The sequence below is a fragment of the Patella vulgata genome, chromosome 1, assembly GCF_932274485.2.
Source record: "Patella vulgata chromosome 1, xgPatVulg1.2, whole genome shotgun sequence".
In the NCBI taxonomy this organism is placed as follows: Eukaryota; Metazoa; Mollusca; class Gastropoda; family Patellidae; genus Patella; species Patella vulgata.
The window spans coordinates 53,911,184-53,928,671 of record NC_065879.2 but is presented as its reverse complement, the minus strand read 5'-3'; the positions used below and the strand labels follow the sequence as shown (position 1 = coordinate 53,928,671).

The following is a 17,488-nucleotide window of genomic DNA, read 5'->3' as shown; positions in this document are numbered from 1 at the left end:
AATCAAAGTTCCATAATGAGAAATGACACGTAACATGAAAAGAAACTGATTGACAGAACGTAGACGCCCCTTTAAATTAACAACAAACTGTTACCTTGCTGTAGTTGTGTGGACAATATGACTTTTATTGTTAATTGTCAGTAGTAATAATTACAAATTTTGAAAAGAGATGTCGATGTATTTGTGATTTTACATGTAGCTTTAGTCGATTCAATAACCTGCATTTATTACTCAAATGGTTTCTAATTTAGCAGAATGTCAAAATAAAGAAAACACAGTTACACTTACAATATGACTAACTAAGAAGTTATTCGTCGCGATTTGGCCGGACCCCCACTCCATCCGTTACATGTAATACCAATTTGTAACAAGTAATTTTCATTACTGTCTTACGGTAAAACTCCTGTTTTTAGAAGTGTGGATATGTGGGATTGTTTAATTTTTTAAAATCGGTGCAGAGCGTCTTCTGAACAAACTGATGTTTAGTCATGATATTTGCAGTTGAAATATTCTGTCAAAATAATTCCTTACACCGGTAGTAATTATTTCATTGCATTGTGCACAAACGTCATTCCTTAAATAGCCCCACGCCCCTTTAACAACTTATAAAGCATGATTTTCTGTTAGACAATTTATTCTACACTGTTTGATGTGCTTTATAACTATTGAAGAGGCTCGAATTCATAAGATCTGGTTGATAGATGTGTTTACTCTGTATGTTGATGGATAAAACAATCAGAATTAATATTTGTGTCTGATAATTATTGGAAACGGAATGTTTTTTTAAATTAGGATATTAGTGTCTATGGCATGAATACGGTAAGCAGTTTGTATTTGGAATTTTCAAGTTGAAAGGGTGTGAGTTAACCCGTTCAAAAGCAAACTCGTACACGGTTAGGGTAATACTTGACTCGTATATAAATTGATTGGAATAAATCAGTTTTACTCATTGGTTGTTTATATTGTTTTATTTACCTAATAATCAACTAGCTTGGCTCGCCACAACAACAGAGATTAGTTCATCGATGTTTTTGTAATAAAGAACAATAATATTGTTTGTTGATTAGCGTTATGATTTTTAACAAAATGATAAGTTCACCAATATTTTTGTAATAAAGTAGACCCGTATTGTTTGTTGATTGACTTTATCTCATGATTTTAAAAAAATGACAACGGTTAATATTGGGTCAAAAATAATTCTTTAAAGTGCGCCGGAGCCCCTTTTAGATAAACAAAGTGGCTATGTGCAATAACCGGGACATTTCTGTTATTCAAACCAATCTGCACGTGAATGACCACATAACAAGTTGACAGTTCATCATTGATTTGGGGTTCATGTGGAATAGGCTCTTCGGTTGAAATACAGTTATTCTTTTCTAAAATAAAACGAGTGCCTTGGATTTTTGTGTGGATTTGATAGCGGTTATAATTAACTAATATTCTCTTACATTGGAGACTTGTGTTGCATTCAGTTCATTTTTACGGTAAGTACGAGCTTACGTCTGACTTGAAAGCGCTTTCGAATCCCGTTGCAAGTTCTAATTATGTCTTATTTCTATTTGTAAGACCGATAACCAAAATACCTTTATAGTTTGCAATTTAAAAGTCTATCTTTGCCGTAATTCATGAGTAATTCTTAACTATACACCCTAAATACAGTAAATATACAAAACAATTTGAACACAGCATAAATATCTAAACTGTATAATACATGTATAGACTTATGCATACGTGTTCTAGACATGCAGCTTTACATGACTGTTTGGAAATATAACCGCATATATATCGTGCAGAATATGTGAACACGCGTGTTCTCACTATACAACGTGGACTAACACGTCCGTATTATACTATTCAAAAAAAGTAGGGGATATTTGATTTTTAAGTGTTATTAAAGTCACCTAATGAAACTGACGAAGAAACAAATGACAAAATGAAATGAAGTTCACATTCATCGATTTATTCCAAATGATCGTTAGACTAAGTAAGGCACAGACTGACCATTATAAGGGTAAAATGATACCCGGGGTCAAACAGCAAAGTTACCACAGCATCACAACCAAGTCAGTAACGGGTAAATCCTCCTCTGTTTGCCAAACAAGCATTGATCCGACGTGGCATACTCCTAATGAGACGTCTAAGGTCATTTTGGTCCAGATTGTCCCATTCCTGTTGCAACGCAGCAGCAAGTTCTTGGACATTGGCAGGACGTTGTTGACGTTGACGTAACCTCTGTCCAAGCATGTCCCAGACATGCTCGATGGGGGAGAGGTCGGGACTCAGTGCTGGCCAAGGTAATGTGGTGATGTTCTGTTGTTGGAGGTAACCTGTAACGATCCTGGCCCTGTGACATCTTGCGTTGTCATCCTGGAAGATGAAACGGCGGCCATGACGTCGTGCGAACGGCACAACATGGACTGCCAAGATGTTGTCCCGGTAGTACTGGCCTGTAACACGCCCTGCAACAACATGTAAAGCCGTTCTTCCAGCAACAGTGATGCCTCCCCACACCATAACAGAACCACCCCCAAATCGATCATGTCTGATGACGTTAACGTCTTGGAAGCGCTCGTTTCGACGACGCCACACCCTCCTACGTCTGTCCAAAAAATCAACAGTGAACCTTGACTCATCTGAAAACATCACATTGCTCCAGCGTCGATTATCCCAGTGTTGACGATCCCTACACCAACGACGTCTTGCCTGAATGTGATGATCTCTCAAACAAGGGATCACGCGAGGACGTCGGGCGCGAAGGTGACCCCTATGCAGTCGATTCCGAATCGTCTGGCCACTCACTCTCACACCAGTGTCTGTTTGAAGACGAGCGCTGATCTGATTTGCTGTGATGACACGATTTCTCAAGGCCAAGGTACGGATAAATCGGTCCTGGGCTTGAGTTGTCGCCCTTGGTCGACCTGAGCGTGGTCTGTCCTGTACAGATTGTGTATCACGGTATCTGGACCATAGCCTGCTTATGACAGACTGAGAAACATTCATCGTCCGCGCCACAACCGCCTGTGTTGTGCCGATCTGTAGCATGCCAAGGGCACGTAACCTTTCATTTTAGGTAAGCCGACGCATATCAAAATTTGTTTTCTGGTCACTAAAACAATTAAACTGATGTTTCCACCCTGGAATTCAATGCCACAATGACTGTAACATTCAAAGTCAGAGTCGTGCAAATCTTGGGTTGGACCCCCATGATGATCCCAAGCATCACCTGCATTCCATGCGGTAGCTATTGGTGCGTTTGGGCGTCACATGTAACTGGAAATGTTTCTTCTGTTAGGTTCTATAGTGACTTTTTTCGTAGTCATTTGCATATTTTAGTATTATGCCCCCAAAATCAAATATCCCCTACTTTTTTTGAATAGTACATGTATATAAACGAAAATATTTAACATTCATAACATCGTGGCAGTATATCGTTAATTTTGCATGTAAAATTACACCGAGGCCCGTATTTATGATATCCCCATTCCTTATCAAAAATTAAACTTAAATAATAATAAAAAGAAATAAAGAGTTCGAATAATTAGTTTATTTTCACGTTTTGTCTTACACAATAGACATATTGTTAGCTTCTGACACATGTGTATTAATTCTACAAGCCTTCTGTGTTTATTGCCCGAGATAATCGCACTACCCTTCAACCCAAAATGCTTTCTATAGATCCCATATTATGTAATATATGATTGGTGCAATCTCCATGCTGTTAGTCTTAATTGCGAAGACATTTAAACAAAAGGATTTAATCAGGGTAGGGAGTCGACGTGTACACACGTAAATCAGATGCGTGAGATTTATCATTCGTGGATGTGTTGTCAGTGTGGGAAATACTGTTTTAAATAGATGTATAAATACCCGCTTTATGATTGGGGACGAAACGGTATGCGCATCTCAAGAAAGCTTTGCTTCGGAACCGTCCCGTCGCCATTAAAAATCCAACATCTGTTTCACCGTAGTGATCTTGAAAAATAATCACCCGATAATGACAGGCATTACAGATACCTGCCGTCGTATGAATCCTGAAAAATAATATTTCACTGTATCGCAACAGGTCAGTATTAAAACTAACACTAATTACAGTATTTCAACATTGTGCTGCAGAACTGAACGATGACCAACAACTAAACACATCGTTATATCTGAACATCGCACGTGAAATTAGATGTTAGACAACAAAATTTAACACCTTGCGTAATTGGACACCTTGACTAATTTTTAAATCACGGCTCGGGAAATTGAACGGTTCAACTAATTATTGAACAGTCTTGCTAATTAGACGGGACGCTTATAATTCAACACATGTCGAGAGAAACTAAACACTAGTTAATTAGACGCTTGGTCATCAAAATTAAACAGTGAGAGTGAAATTTAATAGATGTACAAATTGAGCACAATTAGCCGAAATTTAACAATATTTATGAATAATTGTACACCGAGTAGAAATTATTACTCAATAGAATCCAGTTCAACCATCAATTTTAACCAAGGCAAGTCTCGGTTAAACTAGAATTCTATATCGTCATAACCCTTCCGGTTTCAGATGAGACTTCAAAGCATTGCACAACACAAGACTAAAACCAAAAATTGCTTCAAAAAAATAAACAATAAATAACCATTTACAAATTTAATAGATACCCTCATACATGATCATTAAATAAGACAACAAAAGTTAACAAAGTCATCAAATTCCAAGACACATGATGTATTAAAATTACACATTAACTGAGAACAGCATTCTGAAAACTTTGATTATGTTCAATCTCCGTGGACCCCATGCACATGTTTTAAAGTGTTTTGTTAAAACTACTGGGCACTGCTTTCTGAAATTTAGTGACTTTGTCTCCTATACATTTTTACATGTAGGGAAGAGTTCGGTATTCATCTTCTTCTCACATGCAGACTTCTGTTACATGCAAATCAGGCCCAACGCTTGAAGGGAACAACTCACAGTAGGGATTTTCCTAATGTGTTTGCTGCCTGATACCATATTGCGTATGCCAGAGTGTTCTCTCTTTTAACACCTGCATGTTACAAATACCAAAAATTAAATGATAAATTCCATATATTCAATGGTTTTTGTATCAAGCGTGTAATAGCCATTAAACCTCTTTATCACATAGTACACAAAGTAGCAATTTTGTGAGAATTATTAAATCTTTTTCCAAATGTCACTAAACTGTTTTTGCATAATAATATAGTTGTTTTTATACGCCCACATTTTCATGTGGACGTATCACTGTAACCCAGGTATCGTTTAATCTTGTGTATCTAGCACTAATTTCTTTAACATTCGTTTAATATCAAATCTTTGTTTAAAATTCGTAAAAATTGTTTAAAATCACCAAAAATCATCTAATTTGTACATGTGTCCAGTTTAAAGCTGACTGATTAATTTTGATAATGAGTGTCCAATTTACAAGTATTTAATTTCCTGATCACTGTTCAAAAATGAATCATTATACATCATTAATCAATTGGGTTGATTATTTTTTAACAATGATTGAGAAATTAAACACTTGTAAATTGGACACTCATTATCAAAATTGAATGGTCAGCTTTAAACTGGACAGAAGTACAAATTAAACGATTTACGGTGATTTTAAACAGTTTTTACAAATTTTTAAACAAAGATTGGATATTAAACGAATGTGAAAGAAATTAGTGCCAGATACACAAGATAAAACGATACCTGGGCAACAGTGTATATTGTCGTCGCCCCTGTCCGTCCGTCCACAATTGTTTGTGGAAACTCTACAGGTCACAATTCTTATCCGATTTTGACAAAACTTAAAATATAAGTTTATCTCCAAAAGATCTCGGCTCCTTTCGATATTGGCATGTATCGGATCGAAACTTCATGGATTATGGCCCTGTTTGTACGAAAAATCATGTTTTTAAGCTTGTGGAACCTATAGAGGTCACAATTTTTATCCGATTTTGTTGAAACTTGAAATGTTAGTTTATAAATCGCGTTTTTAGCTTGTGGACCCTATAGAGGTCATAATTTTTATCCGATTTAAAAAAACGTATTATTATATCACCGTTACACCCTAAGGAAGACCGAGTTCAAATTTGGTGAAGATCGGACCAAAATTGACAGACAAAATGGCCGCCGTTCGTTCTCAAATAGCGCAAAAATACGGTATATCAAGGTTGTGGACCCTACAGTATAGAGGTCCCAATTTTTATCCAATTTTGATGAAAGTTGAAATGTAAGTTTATAACCCAAAGATCTCGGTTTCTTTCGATATTTGTGCATATCAGACTGTAACTTCCTGAATTATGGCCCCTGATTGTACGAAAAATCGCGTTTTTAGCTTGTGGACCCTATAGAGGTCATAATTTTTATCCGATTTAAAAAAAAATTCATTATTATATCACCGTTACACCGTAAGGATAGCTGAGTTCGAATTTCGTGAAAATCGGCCCAAATTGACAGACAAAATGGCCGCCGTTCGTTCTCAAATAGTGTAAAAATATGGTATATCAAGGTTGTGGAACCTATAGAGGTCACAATTTTAATCCGATTTTGTTGAAACTTGAAATGTAAGTTTATAACCCAAAGATTTCGGTTCCTTTCAATATTCGCGCATATCGGACCGTAACTTCCTGAATTATGGCCCCTGATTGTACGAAAAATTGCGTTTTTAACTTGTGGACCCTATAGAGGTCATAATTTTTATCCGATTTTGTTGAAACTTGAAATTTAAGTTTATAACCCAAAGATCTCGGTTCCTTTCGATATTCCCGCATATCGAATTGTAATTTCCTGAATTATGGCCCTTGATTGTAGGAAAAATCACTTTCTTTTTAGCTTGTTCTCCATCCATCTCTCGAAAATGTGGGCGTATCCTACCTGGCAGCCACTGGTTCAGTTGTCAAATATGAATGCAAATAAAAACTAAACCGCTGTCTTTTAATTCAGATATATCTGTACGTACAAATTTTGAATTATAACTGGGGTCAATATGGACCCCTTCATACCCGATATGTGATTCTCACAACGTGCACCGACAAGGGTTAAATAAGGCTCTTTCCTCAAGAAGGATAGTGCTGCTGGTGAGGACAAAGTAAAGTACTCAATGCTTAAACATATGCCTAGAAACGCCACTACTAAACTTCTTCAACACATCCTGGCTGTCAGGAGAGGTACCTAAATAATGGCGGAAAGCAAACGTCATCCCTCTACTGAAACCGGAGAAAGAGAGGACAAAGGCCGAGTCCTATCGACCAGTAAGCTTGACATCCACACTATGCAAAACCTTGGAGACAATGGTTAACATCCGATTACAGTTCTAACTGGAGAGTAACCTACTGATCGACGAAAATCAAAGCGGGTTCAGGAAAGGACGATCAACAATGGACCACTTGGTGAGACTACAGCAAGTTATGTGCCTGTTATGTGCCTGTTATGTGCCGTGTTCATAGATCTGACCAAGGCTTTTGATTTGGTTAGACGGGTTGCTCTTTAAGTTGGGGCGTATCGGTATAACGGGCATAATGTTTCCGTGGATCAAAAGCTTTCTGAGCGATAGAAGGATACAGGTGAATGTTGGTAGATTCCTGAGTGCTGTGCAAACATTAGAAAATGGCAAGCCTCAGGGGTCGGTCATCAGTCCCACCCTCTTCAATATCATGATCAATGACATACAGAAATCGTCCTACCTCGATGCCAGAACTGACATAGCTAAAATTGCTGATGACAGTACCATATGGAGGAAAGGGAGGGGCTTTTGTGAACTGCAAAAGAACATGCAAAAGGCCTTAGACAAATTCATGACATGGGCAAACGACTGGGGATTTAAAGTCTCAGAGAAGAAAAGGGTCGGTATGCTCGTGAGCAGGGATAGTGGGATAAGCAGAATGACTCTTGTGTATGAACGGGAAAACCATCGAGTTTAAAGACCAAACCAAGTTCCTTGGCGTAATCTTTGACCGAAGGCTGACCTGGAAACCGCACATCGACTTGACTGTAGATAGATGCTCCAAAATCCTAAAGTTAATGAGAAAATAACAGGTAGCACATGGGGTGCCAATAGAGTTACATTAATGGTGTATCGTGCTCTAAATACGCTCTGTATTAGACTACGGCTCTTTGGCCTTCATGAACTGCCCGCCAAAATTCATACACAAAGCTCTGCGTATTGCGACTGGCGTAGGGCTTGGGACTAGGAGAGAGACGAAAAGAACTAGCGACAAGGTATTGGGCCAAGATCTCGCAACTGGGCGAAAGATCCCCTACTTTTGTCAGTCTACAAAAGACAAGATATGTGAGAGATCCTAGAAAGAAAAGCTTCGGCCAGGGTATCAGGGAAACAATGCAGGAACTGCGACTGGGGGAGCTCGTGATAAATGAACACGACCCCACAGCAATCGCCCCTTGGACGCTCCCTATACCGCCGGTCAATCTAGATCTACTACAGAAAACCGAAAAGAAAAACAACCCCACTGCTGCACGTGCTTTCTCACTAGAACACCTGGAAGACAACTGGCCGTCTGATGACTGGGACCATGTGTACACAGATGGCTCACGCAACCCTGAAAGGGCCACAAGCTCGTTTGGAATATATCTGCCAAACGGGGAACAGGGAATAAGCAGGAAACTGCCCAATAACTGTTCGGTGTACACCACAGAGCTTGTGGCCATTTGTGCCGCTATATCATGGATCTCCCATCAAAAGACTAGTAAGTTCGTCATTCCAAGCTACTCTGAGCAGTCTGATTTCAATCCAAAATGACAACTCAGACTCAAGACCAGAAGTCATTTTGGAAATCAGGCAGCTGTACCAGAGGGTCCTAGAGAAGGGAAGCAAATTAGAGCTCATGTGGATTCCATCACATATCAACATTAGAGGAGGCAGATCGACTCGCCAACGGGGGATCACGTGGCTAAGTGGGTAAGACGCTAGCTCGCTAGCCTGGAGGTCGGGTGTTCGATCCCTGCATTGGCCGAGAAAGTTCATCCAGATTTTCCGGCGTGGTTCTCCCTTGTCAGTGATGCAGGACGGAGGGGCTGACAAGGAAAGCTGTCTAGTCGTTCGGATGGGACGAAAAACCGAGGTCCCGTGTACACATTGGCGTGCACGTAAAAGATCCCTTGGCAGTTGGAATTCGATATAAGAGTAGGCCGTAGTGCCGCTGTCCGGGCAAAATTTCCCTCATAGCACACTGTATGGCGTATGCCCGTCTTCATTAGCCCATGTTAGGAGCAGAACAGTAGGACGTTAAACCCCATTTCATTTCATTTCATTTCATTTCGACTCGCCAACGAAGGTCTCAAGGACACAGCACCACTCCACACCATAGACTACAGCACCACGGAAATCTACAGTATGGTTAAAAGACAGGTCAATTCATTCTGGGAATTAAAACTCGATGAACTTGACACATACAGATTCCGACTGGATGACATAATCTACACGAAGACAGCGATCAATCACACTAGAAGAGATATATGCAGACTTATATCGAAACTAAGGGTGAAAGAGCGGCTGCGAGACTACAAACTTCAAGTCATCGTCTGTGAATGCGGTAAGAATGTACCATGACCATGTCCTGGTAGACTGCCAGGTATACAAGGAGGAGAGAATGGAACTAGTGAGAATGATGGAGACTAACAACATACCATTCAACACTAAGAACTTACTCTTTCCGAGACCAGATCTGAAACTGCAAATCTTCGAACAAATCCACGCCCTAATGGACACAGTTGGACTAAGTAGAATAGTGAAGTAAGAGGGGGCCACGGTTAGACGGGCTCGGCATCTAAACACTAAACTACATAGGGGATTTATACCAAACTGGCAGGATAGTGGAGTAAGGGAGAGTCACGATCAGACGGACTCGGCATCTAAACACTATTCCGGCAAAAAATAGACATCAAACCTACAGAGTGGGATAGGGGAGTAAGGGGAGGTCACAATAAGACGGGCCTGGCACCTAAACATAAATCCCACAAAGATGACATCTACCTAACTAGCAGGATAGTGGAGTAAGGGGAGTTACGGTCAGACAGACTCGGGACCTAAACACTATTCCGCAAAAGAAACAGATACCAAACCCATAGAGTGGGATTGTGGAGTAAGGGGAGGTCACAATAAGACGGGCCTGGCACCTAAACATAAATCCCACAAAGATGACATCTACCTAACTAGCAGGATAGTGGAGTAAGGGGAGTTACGGTCAGACAGACTCGGGACCTAAACACTATTCCGCAAAAGAAACAGATACCAAACCCATAGAGTGGGATTGTGGAGTAAGGGGAGGTCACCGTATAAGACGGGTCTGGCACCTAAACACTAATCCCACAACGAAGACATCTACCAATCCAGAAGCAGAAGAAAACATCTACCAAACGATATGTTTTTTTTACTAAATAAAGGGAAGAACTTCCCACAAAACCCAATCCATGGCCTAAGGCCGAAAATGGAAAGATTGCAAAATCATATTCTAAAAACAGGAAGCAGCTTCGGCTCTCCTATTTCTTGTCTGCGATATCACTTATGTGGAAGCAGACGTTAAACACCAGGATACTACTACTACAATGGAACAGATTTCAACATAAACATTGCAGGCGTGTTATAAAATGAGAAATTAAAAGGCGAAAATAAATCTTAAAAAGTGTTCCTGACAAAAGGGAAGATGCTAGAAGCAATTTTTGGACATCTATATGATTGTATTGATTCAATTGGAGTCAAATATCATAATGTTAAAAGAATAATAAATGTAATTCACTTCAAAAAAAGAAAAAAAAAGTTTGTTTTGAAGGCTAAAAATACAGTTTTTGCCAAAATGACATTACTTCCAGTGATAATGAAAATGTTGAATTAATTCCATGAAATCATAAAAAGCATAAGGCATCACATGGTGAAAAGTTTAGGAAAATCAAATAATAATTGCCACTTTTATAGACCAAGAACCTTGAAAAGTGATTTGTAGAAAATCATCTATTTCTCTGCAACCGTAGAAGTTAGAAACCATTTTGTGGTATCTGTATGATCGTATGGGTTCATTCTATTTGCAGATAGGAATCAAATATCATAATTTTATAAAACATTACAAATCAGACTCATTTGAATAAAATATTTGTTTTGAAGGCTAAAAATACAGTTTTTGCTCAAATGACGTCACTTCCGATGACAGTGTAAACTTAAAATGATTTGACCTATTCAAAATTGGGTTGTAAATTGCTTAAATTTATCCCCTTTTTCACCTTTAAATCGAAATGGTGCAAACATAGAACTCAAACTAACAAAATTTAGTTTAACATTTTTTGCGCTTGTCATAGGGTCATTCTTCTTGATCTCTCAGATTTGTAAAAATTAATATTTGCTTCCGAAAAGACAGGTCAAAATTGTAAATTCTGGCAAAATTATGTCACTTCCGCTGTCGACAGAAATCTTTATAGGTAACTAAAAAGTTGAGAATCTGCATCACGAAACATATGAAATTTGTTTTCTACCTATCAGACAATAAAATTGAATAAATAATTAACCTAGAATCCATAAACCGAAATTAAAAAAGATAAAAAATCTTCAAAACTGATCCTGAGAAAATTGGTTATTTCTTGACAAGGGAAGATGCTAGAAGCCATTTTTTGACATCTCTATCATCGTATTGATCCAATTTATATGTCCATTGGAATCAAATATCATAATGTTAAACAAATAATAAATATAACACACTTCAATTTAATTAAGGGCTAAAATTCATTTTTTGCCAAAATGACATTACTTCCGGTGATAATGAATATGTTAAATTAGTTATATGAAATCATAAATGGCATAAGACATCACACGGTGAAAGTTTTATGAAAATCGGATAATAATTGACACTTTTATGGACCAAAAACCATGAAAAGTGACATGTAGAAAATCGTCTATTTCATTGCAACTGCACAAGTTAGAAACCATTTTGAGATATCTGTATGACTGTATGGGTTTATTCTATTTATTGATTTGAATCAAATATCATAATTTGAAAAACATTACAAATAAGAATCATTTGAATAAAATATCACTTTAAGGCTAAAAATACAGTTTTTGCCCAAATGATGTCATTTCCAGTGACAGTGAAAATGTTAAATTGGTTTGACCTAGTCAAAATTGGCATAAAAGGAAGGCATCAAATGGTAAAAAAAAAAAACGTGAAAAATGATGCATGCAAAATTGCCTATTTCTCAGCAACAGTTCGAGCGAGGGTTCAATTTAAAGCTCTTGTGAATGTGTTTAAATCAATTTATTCTGACACCGCACCCAGTTATTTAAAAGAACTCTTTGATTTCTATACTCCCCAGCGATCCAACCTTCGTTCTTCAAGTGATCGTAGCATATTGAGGATCCCCAAATATAATAAGCGTTCTGGTGAATATGCTTTCTCCGTCAAAGCAGCAAAAATGTGGAATGATCTTCCAAAAACTCTTAGAGAGTCCTCTTCCATCCAGAGCTTTAAGACTAACTTAAAAACCTACTTATTTCAAAAATGTTTTTGAACTGTTTTGTTGTGAATGCGCTTAGAAACACTCATGTGTAATGAAGCGCTATATAAATCGAACAATAATAATAATAATAATAATATCACAAACTAATTTTCACATACATTCTCTTCGCATGGATTATTTCTACGAGTTGATGAAAGTTACTAAGAAATATTTTAAAATATGAAGACGCTGAATGGGTTGTAAATAGATTAAATTTACACCTGTTTTCATCAGTAACTTTTTTTAGTCAACTGACTACAAAACTTTCTCAAAGGAAGGCCTTGGGACGGTCCACTACTGTGGCTGGAGCAAGACAGAAGACATCAATAGTTGAACGGGTAATACTATATATATATACCGGAAAACAGTGCAAAATAACCGGAAAACACCATGTTATACTGAATACCGGAAAACATTGGAAAAACACTAAATACCGGAAAACACCCTACATAGGTAACCCGGAGCCTGGTCCTCTAAAAAAACACCGGAAAAACCTAATTAACCTTGACCCTAACCCCCGCACACAGAGGACAAGGCTCCAGGTTACCTATTTAGGGTGTTTTCCGGTATTTTTATTTAGGGTGTTTTCCGGTATTTAGTGTTTTTCCGGTATTCAGTATAACATGATGTTTTTTCCGGTAGTTTTCCGGTGTTTTTTGGTGTTTTCCGGTATATAGTAATAGTATTGCCATAGTGGAACCATTTCTAGTCATGCCACATGAAATGTATGGTAAACTGATATCTGCAAAACCGTTCACTGGAAGTGGCCAAAACTTTGCGTGCTCTGAGATATCATTATTGATAATGTTATCATGATCTGTAAGTTTAATTGCAATCGGTTGATAATTGCGGTCTGGAGCCGTGCCACAGGAAATGTAGTAGGGCCTATGGTAAGCTGATATCTCAGGGGGGTGGTTGAGGAAATCAAACCTATCCCCCCCCCTTCAAAATATTTTGCATTTATTGGGTAAAATTGGTCGGATCTCCTAGAGAGAGGCCAAGAGTGAGACTAGAATATATATATATCCTTGATATTTTAATGACACGACCTCGACCTGAAGAACGCTGAGTCGACCATACCTTACATGGGGGCTAGGAGTAGGCCTCAACTACTACAAGCTATACATTCCTCCTGCATGTCATTTGGTAGCCAATTAGAAAACCAGCAAAGAACAAAAATGCCTGAGCGGGACAGATGTGACAATCACTACTAGAGATATGGAAATTTGTCAAATAAATACCTCGATCTCCCATTCTAACACCAGTTCTTGCACAGTTCAACCTTCGGCGAAATAATAATTAGTCTCGCATACCCAGACATCAACAAAGAGAGAGAGAGGGAGAGAATGGAGACTACATCTGCTTGGATAATCTGGCCTAAGGAAGTGACGATTTTAGAGAGAGAAATATATACCCTACTAAGCGAGACCGATTTTTACGATTGTGCCTCAGCTGTAAGCCCCGCCTCTTTCTTGTTTAAGTCCCTCCCATTTTATTTGAAGGCTGAGTTTAGAAAGGACTATTTATTGTTAATAATAAAAGAAATCTCAAGTGCTACTACACTTGGGTACACCTAGTCACTAGTGGTTTCCGTGGTCCTAGTGTTTGATCATCAATAGTAGCTCTTAACACATCCTGAAAATTTCAAGTCTCTACGACCACGGGAGGTACTAGCGGTACGAAAATTCAATAGCGACAAAATGTACTCGCCCTGACCTGTTCCTACTGGTTGATGCTATATCGCACCTAGTAAAAACACAAAAAGGGGTGGAGCTACCAATAGCTAAATGACCAGACATTTTAACGTATTTGTAGGCGGGAATTAAAAAGCCTAACCACGCCTTGACATGATCGGTGAAGGTCGCTTTCTGGACATTATTCAGAGCAGAGAAATATGGCGACGGAACTGCCAGCTATGGCGACGGACCTGCCAACAAAAATGTTTAATTCCTTAAGCAGAACGACAATTCCTGCTCTGCTGAATAATCTATAGAAAATTCTGCTGCGATAGCTATTCTGACAAAAAAATTAGTCTGGTGTAGTGGCTATTCTGCCGAATATTTCTACTGTGATGGATAATCTCACGAAATTCCTGATATATAATGGATATTCTAAACAAAAATGGTGCTGTTGGAACGGGCGTGTCGAATTACCCAATAACACCCAATAACTGCCCAATAACACCCAATAACGACCCAATAACACCCAATAACTCCAAAATAACAACCAATAACTACAAAATGTTGACTTTAGAAACACAAAATTACAATTTAGTTGAATTTATGAAGCATCGCTGCTTTGTGTCCAAATCGGAGTTTTACGCTCACTCGCCTGAAGGGGGATAACTCGTGTATGTGATTTTTGTTTACAAGAAATTAATGCGATAGCTATTTTGACAAAAAAATTAGTCTGGTGTAGTGGCTATTTTACCGAATATTTCTACTGTGATGGATAATGTCACGAAATTCCTGATATAATGGATATTTTAAAGAAAAATGGTGCTGTTATAACCAATCTATAGAAAATCCTACTGTGAGAACCAAGCTGAAAAGCCATTCTGGTGTAATGGCTATTGTTAAGAAAATTCTGGTGTAATGGCTATTGTGAGGAAAATTCTGGTGTAATGGCTATTGTGATGATTTTTTTTTTTTTTTTTTTTTTTTTGCTGTGTTGGATAATCTAACGACAATTCCTGCTCTCCTGAATAATCTAATCACAATTCCAATAGCTGGGACCATTCTATAGAAAATTCTGCTGCGATAGCTATTCTGACAAAAAAATTAGTCTGGTGTAGTGGCTATTCTGCCGAATATTTCTACTGTGATGGACAATGGCACGAAATTCCTGATATAATGGATATTCTAAAGAAAAATGGTGCTGTTGGAACCAATCTATAGAAAATCCTATTGTGAGAACCAAGCTGAAAAGCCATTCTGGTGTAATGGCTATTGTTAAGAAAATTCTGGTGTAATGGCTATTGTGAGGAAAATTCTGGTGCAATGGCTATTGTGATGATTTTTTTTTTTTTTTTTTTTTTTTGCTGTGGTGGATAATCTAACGACAATTCCCGCTCTGCTGAATAATATAATCACAATTCCAATTGCTGGGACCATTCTATAGAAAATTCTGCTGCGATAGCTATTCTGACAAAAAAATTAGTCTGGTGTAGTGGCTATTCTGCCGAATATTTCTACTGTGATTGACAATGTCACGAAATTCCTGATATAATGGATATTCTAAAGAAAAATGGTCCTGTTGGAACCAATCTATAGAAAATCCTACTGTGAGAACCAAGCTGAAAAGCCATTCTGGTGTAATGGGTATTGTTAAGAAAATTCTGGTGTAATGGCTATTGTGAGGAAAATTCTGGTGTAATGGCTATTGTGATGATTTTTTTTTTTTTTTTTTTGCTGTGGTGGATAATCTAACGACAATTCCTGCTCTGCTGAATAATCTAATCACAATTCCAATAGCTGGGACCATTCTATAGAAAATTCTGCTGCGATAGTTATTCTGACAAAAAAATTAGTCTGGTGTAGTGGCTATTCTGCCGAATATTTCTACTGTGATGGATAATCTCACGAAATTCCTGATATAATGGATATTCTAATGAAAAATGGTGCTGTTGGAACCAATCTATAAAAAAAATCTTACTGTGAGAACCAAGCTGAAAAGCCATTCTGGTGTAATGGGTATTGTTAAGAAAATTCTGGTGTAATGGCTATTGTGAGGAAAATTCTGGTGTAATGGCTATTTTGATGATTTTTTTTTTTTTTTTTTTTTTGCTGTGGTGGATAATCTAACGACAATTCCTGCTCTGCTGAATAATCTAATCACAATTCCAATTGCTGGGACCATTTTATAGAAAATTCTGCTGTGATAGCTATTCTGACAAAAAAATTAGTCTGGTGTAGTGGCTATTCTGCCGAATATTTCTACTGTGATGGATAATCTCACGAAATTCCTGATATAATGGATATTCTAATGAAAAATGGTGCTGTTGGAACCAATCTATAAAAAAATCCTACTGTGAGAACCAAGCTGAAAAGCCATTCTGGTGTAATGGGTATTGTTAAGAAAATTCTGGTGTAATGGCTATTGTGAGGAAAATTCTGGTGTAATGGCTATTGTGATGATTTTTTATTTTTTTTTGCTGTGGTGGATAATCTAACGACAATTCCTGCTCTGCTGAATAATCTAATCACAATTCCAATAGCTGGGACCATTCTATAGAAAATTCTGCTGCGATAGCTATTCTGACAAAAAAATTAGTCTGGTGTAGTGGCTATTCTGCCGAATATTTCTACTGCGATGGACAATGTCACGAAATTCCTGATATAATGGATATTCTAAAGAAAAATGGTGCTGTTGGAACCAATCTATAGAAAATCCTACTGTGAGAACCAAGCTGAAAAGCCATTCTGGTGTAATGGCTATTGTGAAGAAAATTCTGGTGTAATGGCTATTGTGAAGAAAATTCTGGTGTAATGGCTATTGTGATGATTTTTTTTTTTTTTTTGCTGTGGTGGATAATCTAACGACAATTCCTGCTCTGCTGAATAATCTAATCACAATTCCAATTGCTGGGACCATTCTATAGAAAATTCTGCTGCGATAGCTATTCTGACAAAAAAATTAGTCTGGTGTAGTGGCTATTCTGACGAAAAATTCTGATGCGCCGAACATTCATAGCCTACATAGGGCTTAAGATAATCTACTTTTCAAGGCCAACCCTGTTTTATTTGTCTCTTATCGCGGGGACTCTTTTAGTTTTTAACTGTCTGTTTTATGAAATAATCTTCCATTTAGTATAGAATAGTGTACATCTGTATATTCTTTTAAAAAAACAACTTAACACGTTTATTTAAACAGGATTTAACTGACACAGTATGCGATTGATAATTATGTCCATAATTTTGCTTGTTGGTTTATTTTGTTTTGTTTTTTTTTATATATGGTTACATTGCCAGTTTGTAAAGTGTCCCTGAACACGATATA

The 17,488-nt window shown here is 37.8% G+C and overlaps 1 protein-coding gene across 4 annotated transcripts in view; it reads right to left on the bottom strand.

The window, feature by feature from the left end:
* The window catches only part of LOC126830306 (glycogenin-1), a 280,407-nt gene extending 266,519 nt beyond the window's left edge, over nucleotides 1-13,888 (bottom strand). For all 4 annotated transcript variants that reach the window (XM_050560685.2, XM_050560679.2, XM_050560693.2 and 1 more), the window contains exon 1: nucleotides 13,732-13,888. In XM_050560685.2, the coding sequence (XP_050416642.1) occupies nucleotides 13,732-13,744 (13 nt within the window). In that variant the 5' untranslated portion in view covers nucleotides 13,745-13,888. The remainder of the gene's footprint in view (nucleotides 1-13,731) is intronic.
* Nucleotides 13,889-17,488: the final 3,600 nt, after the last annotated feature.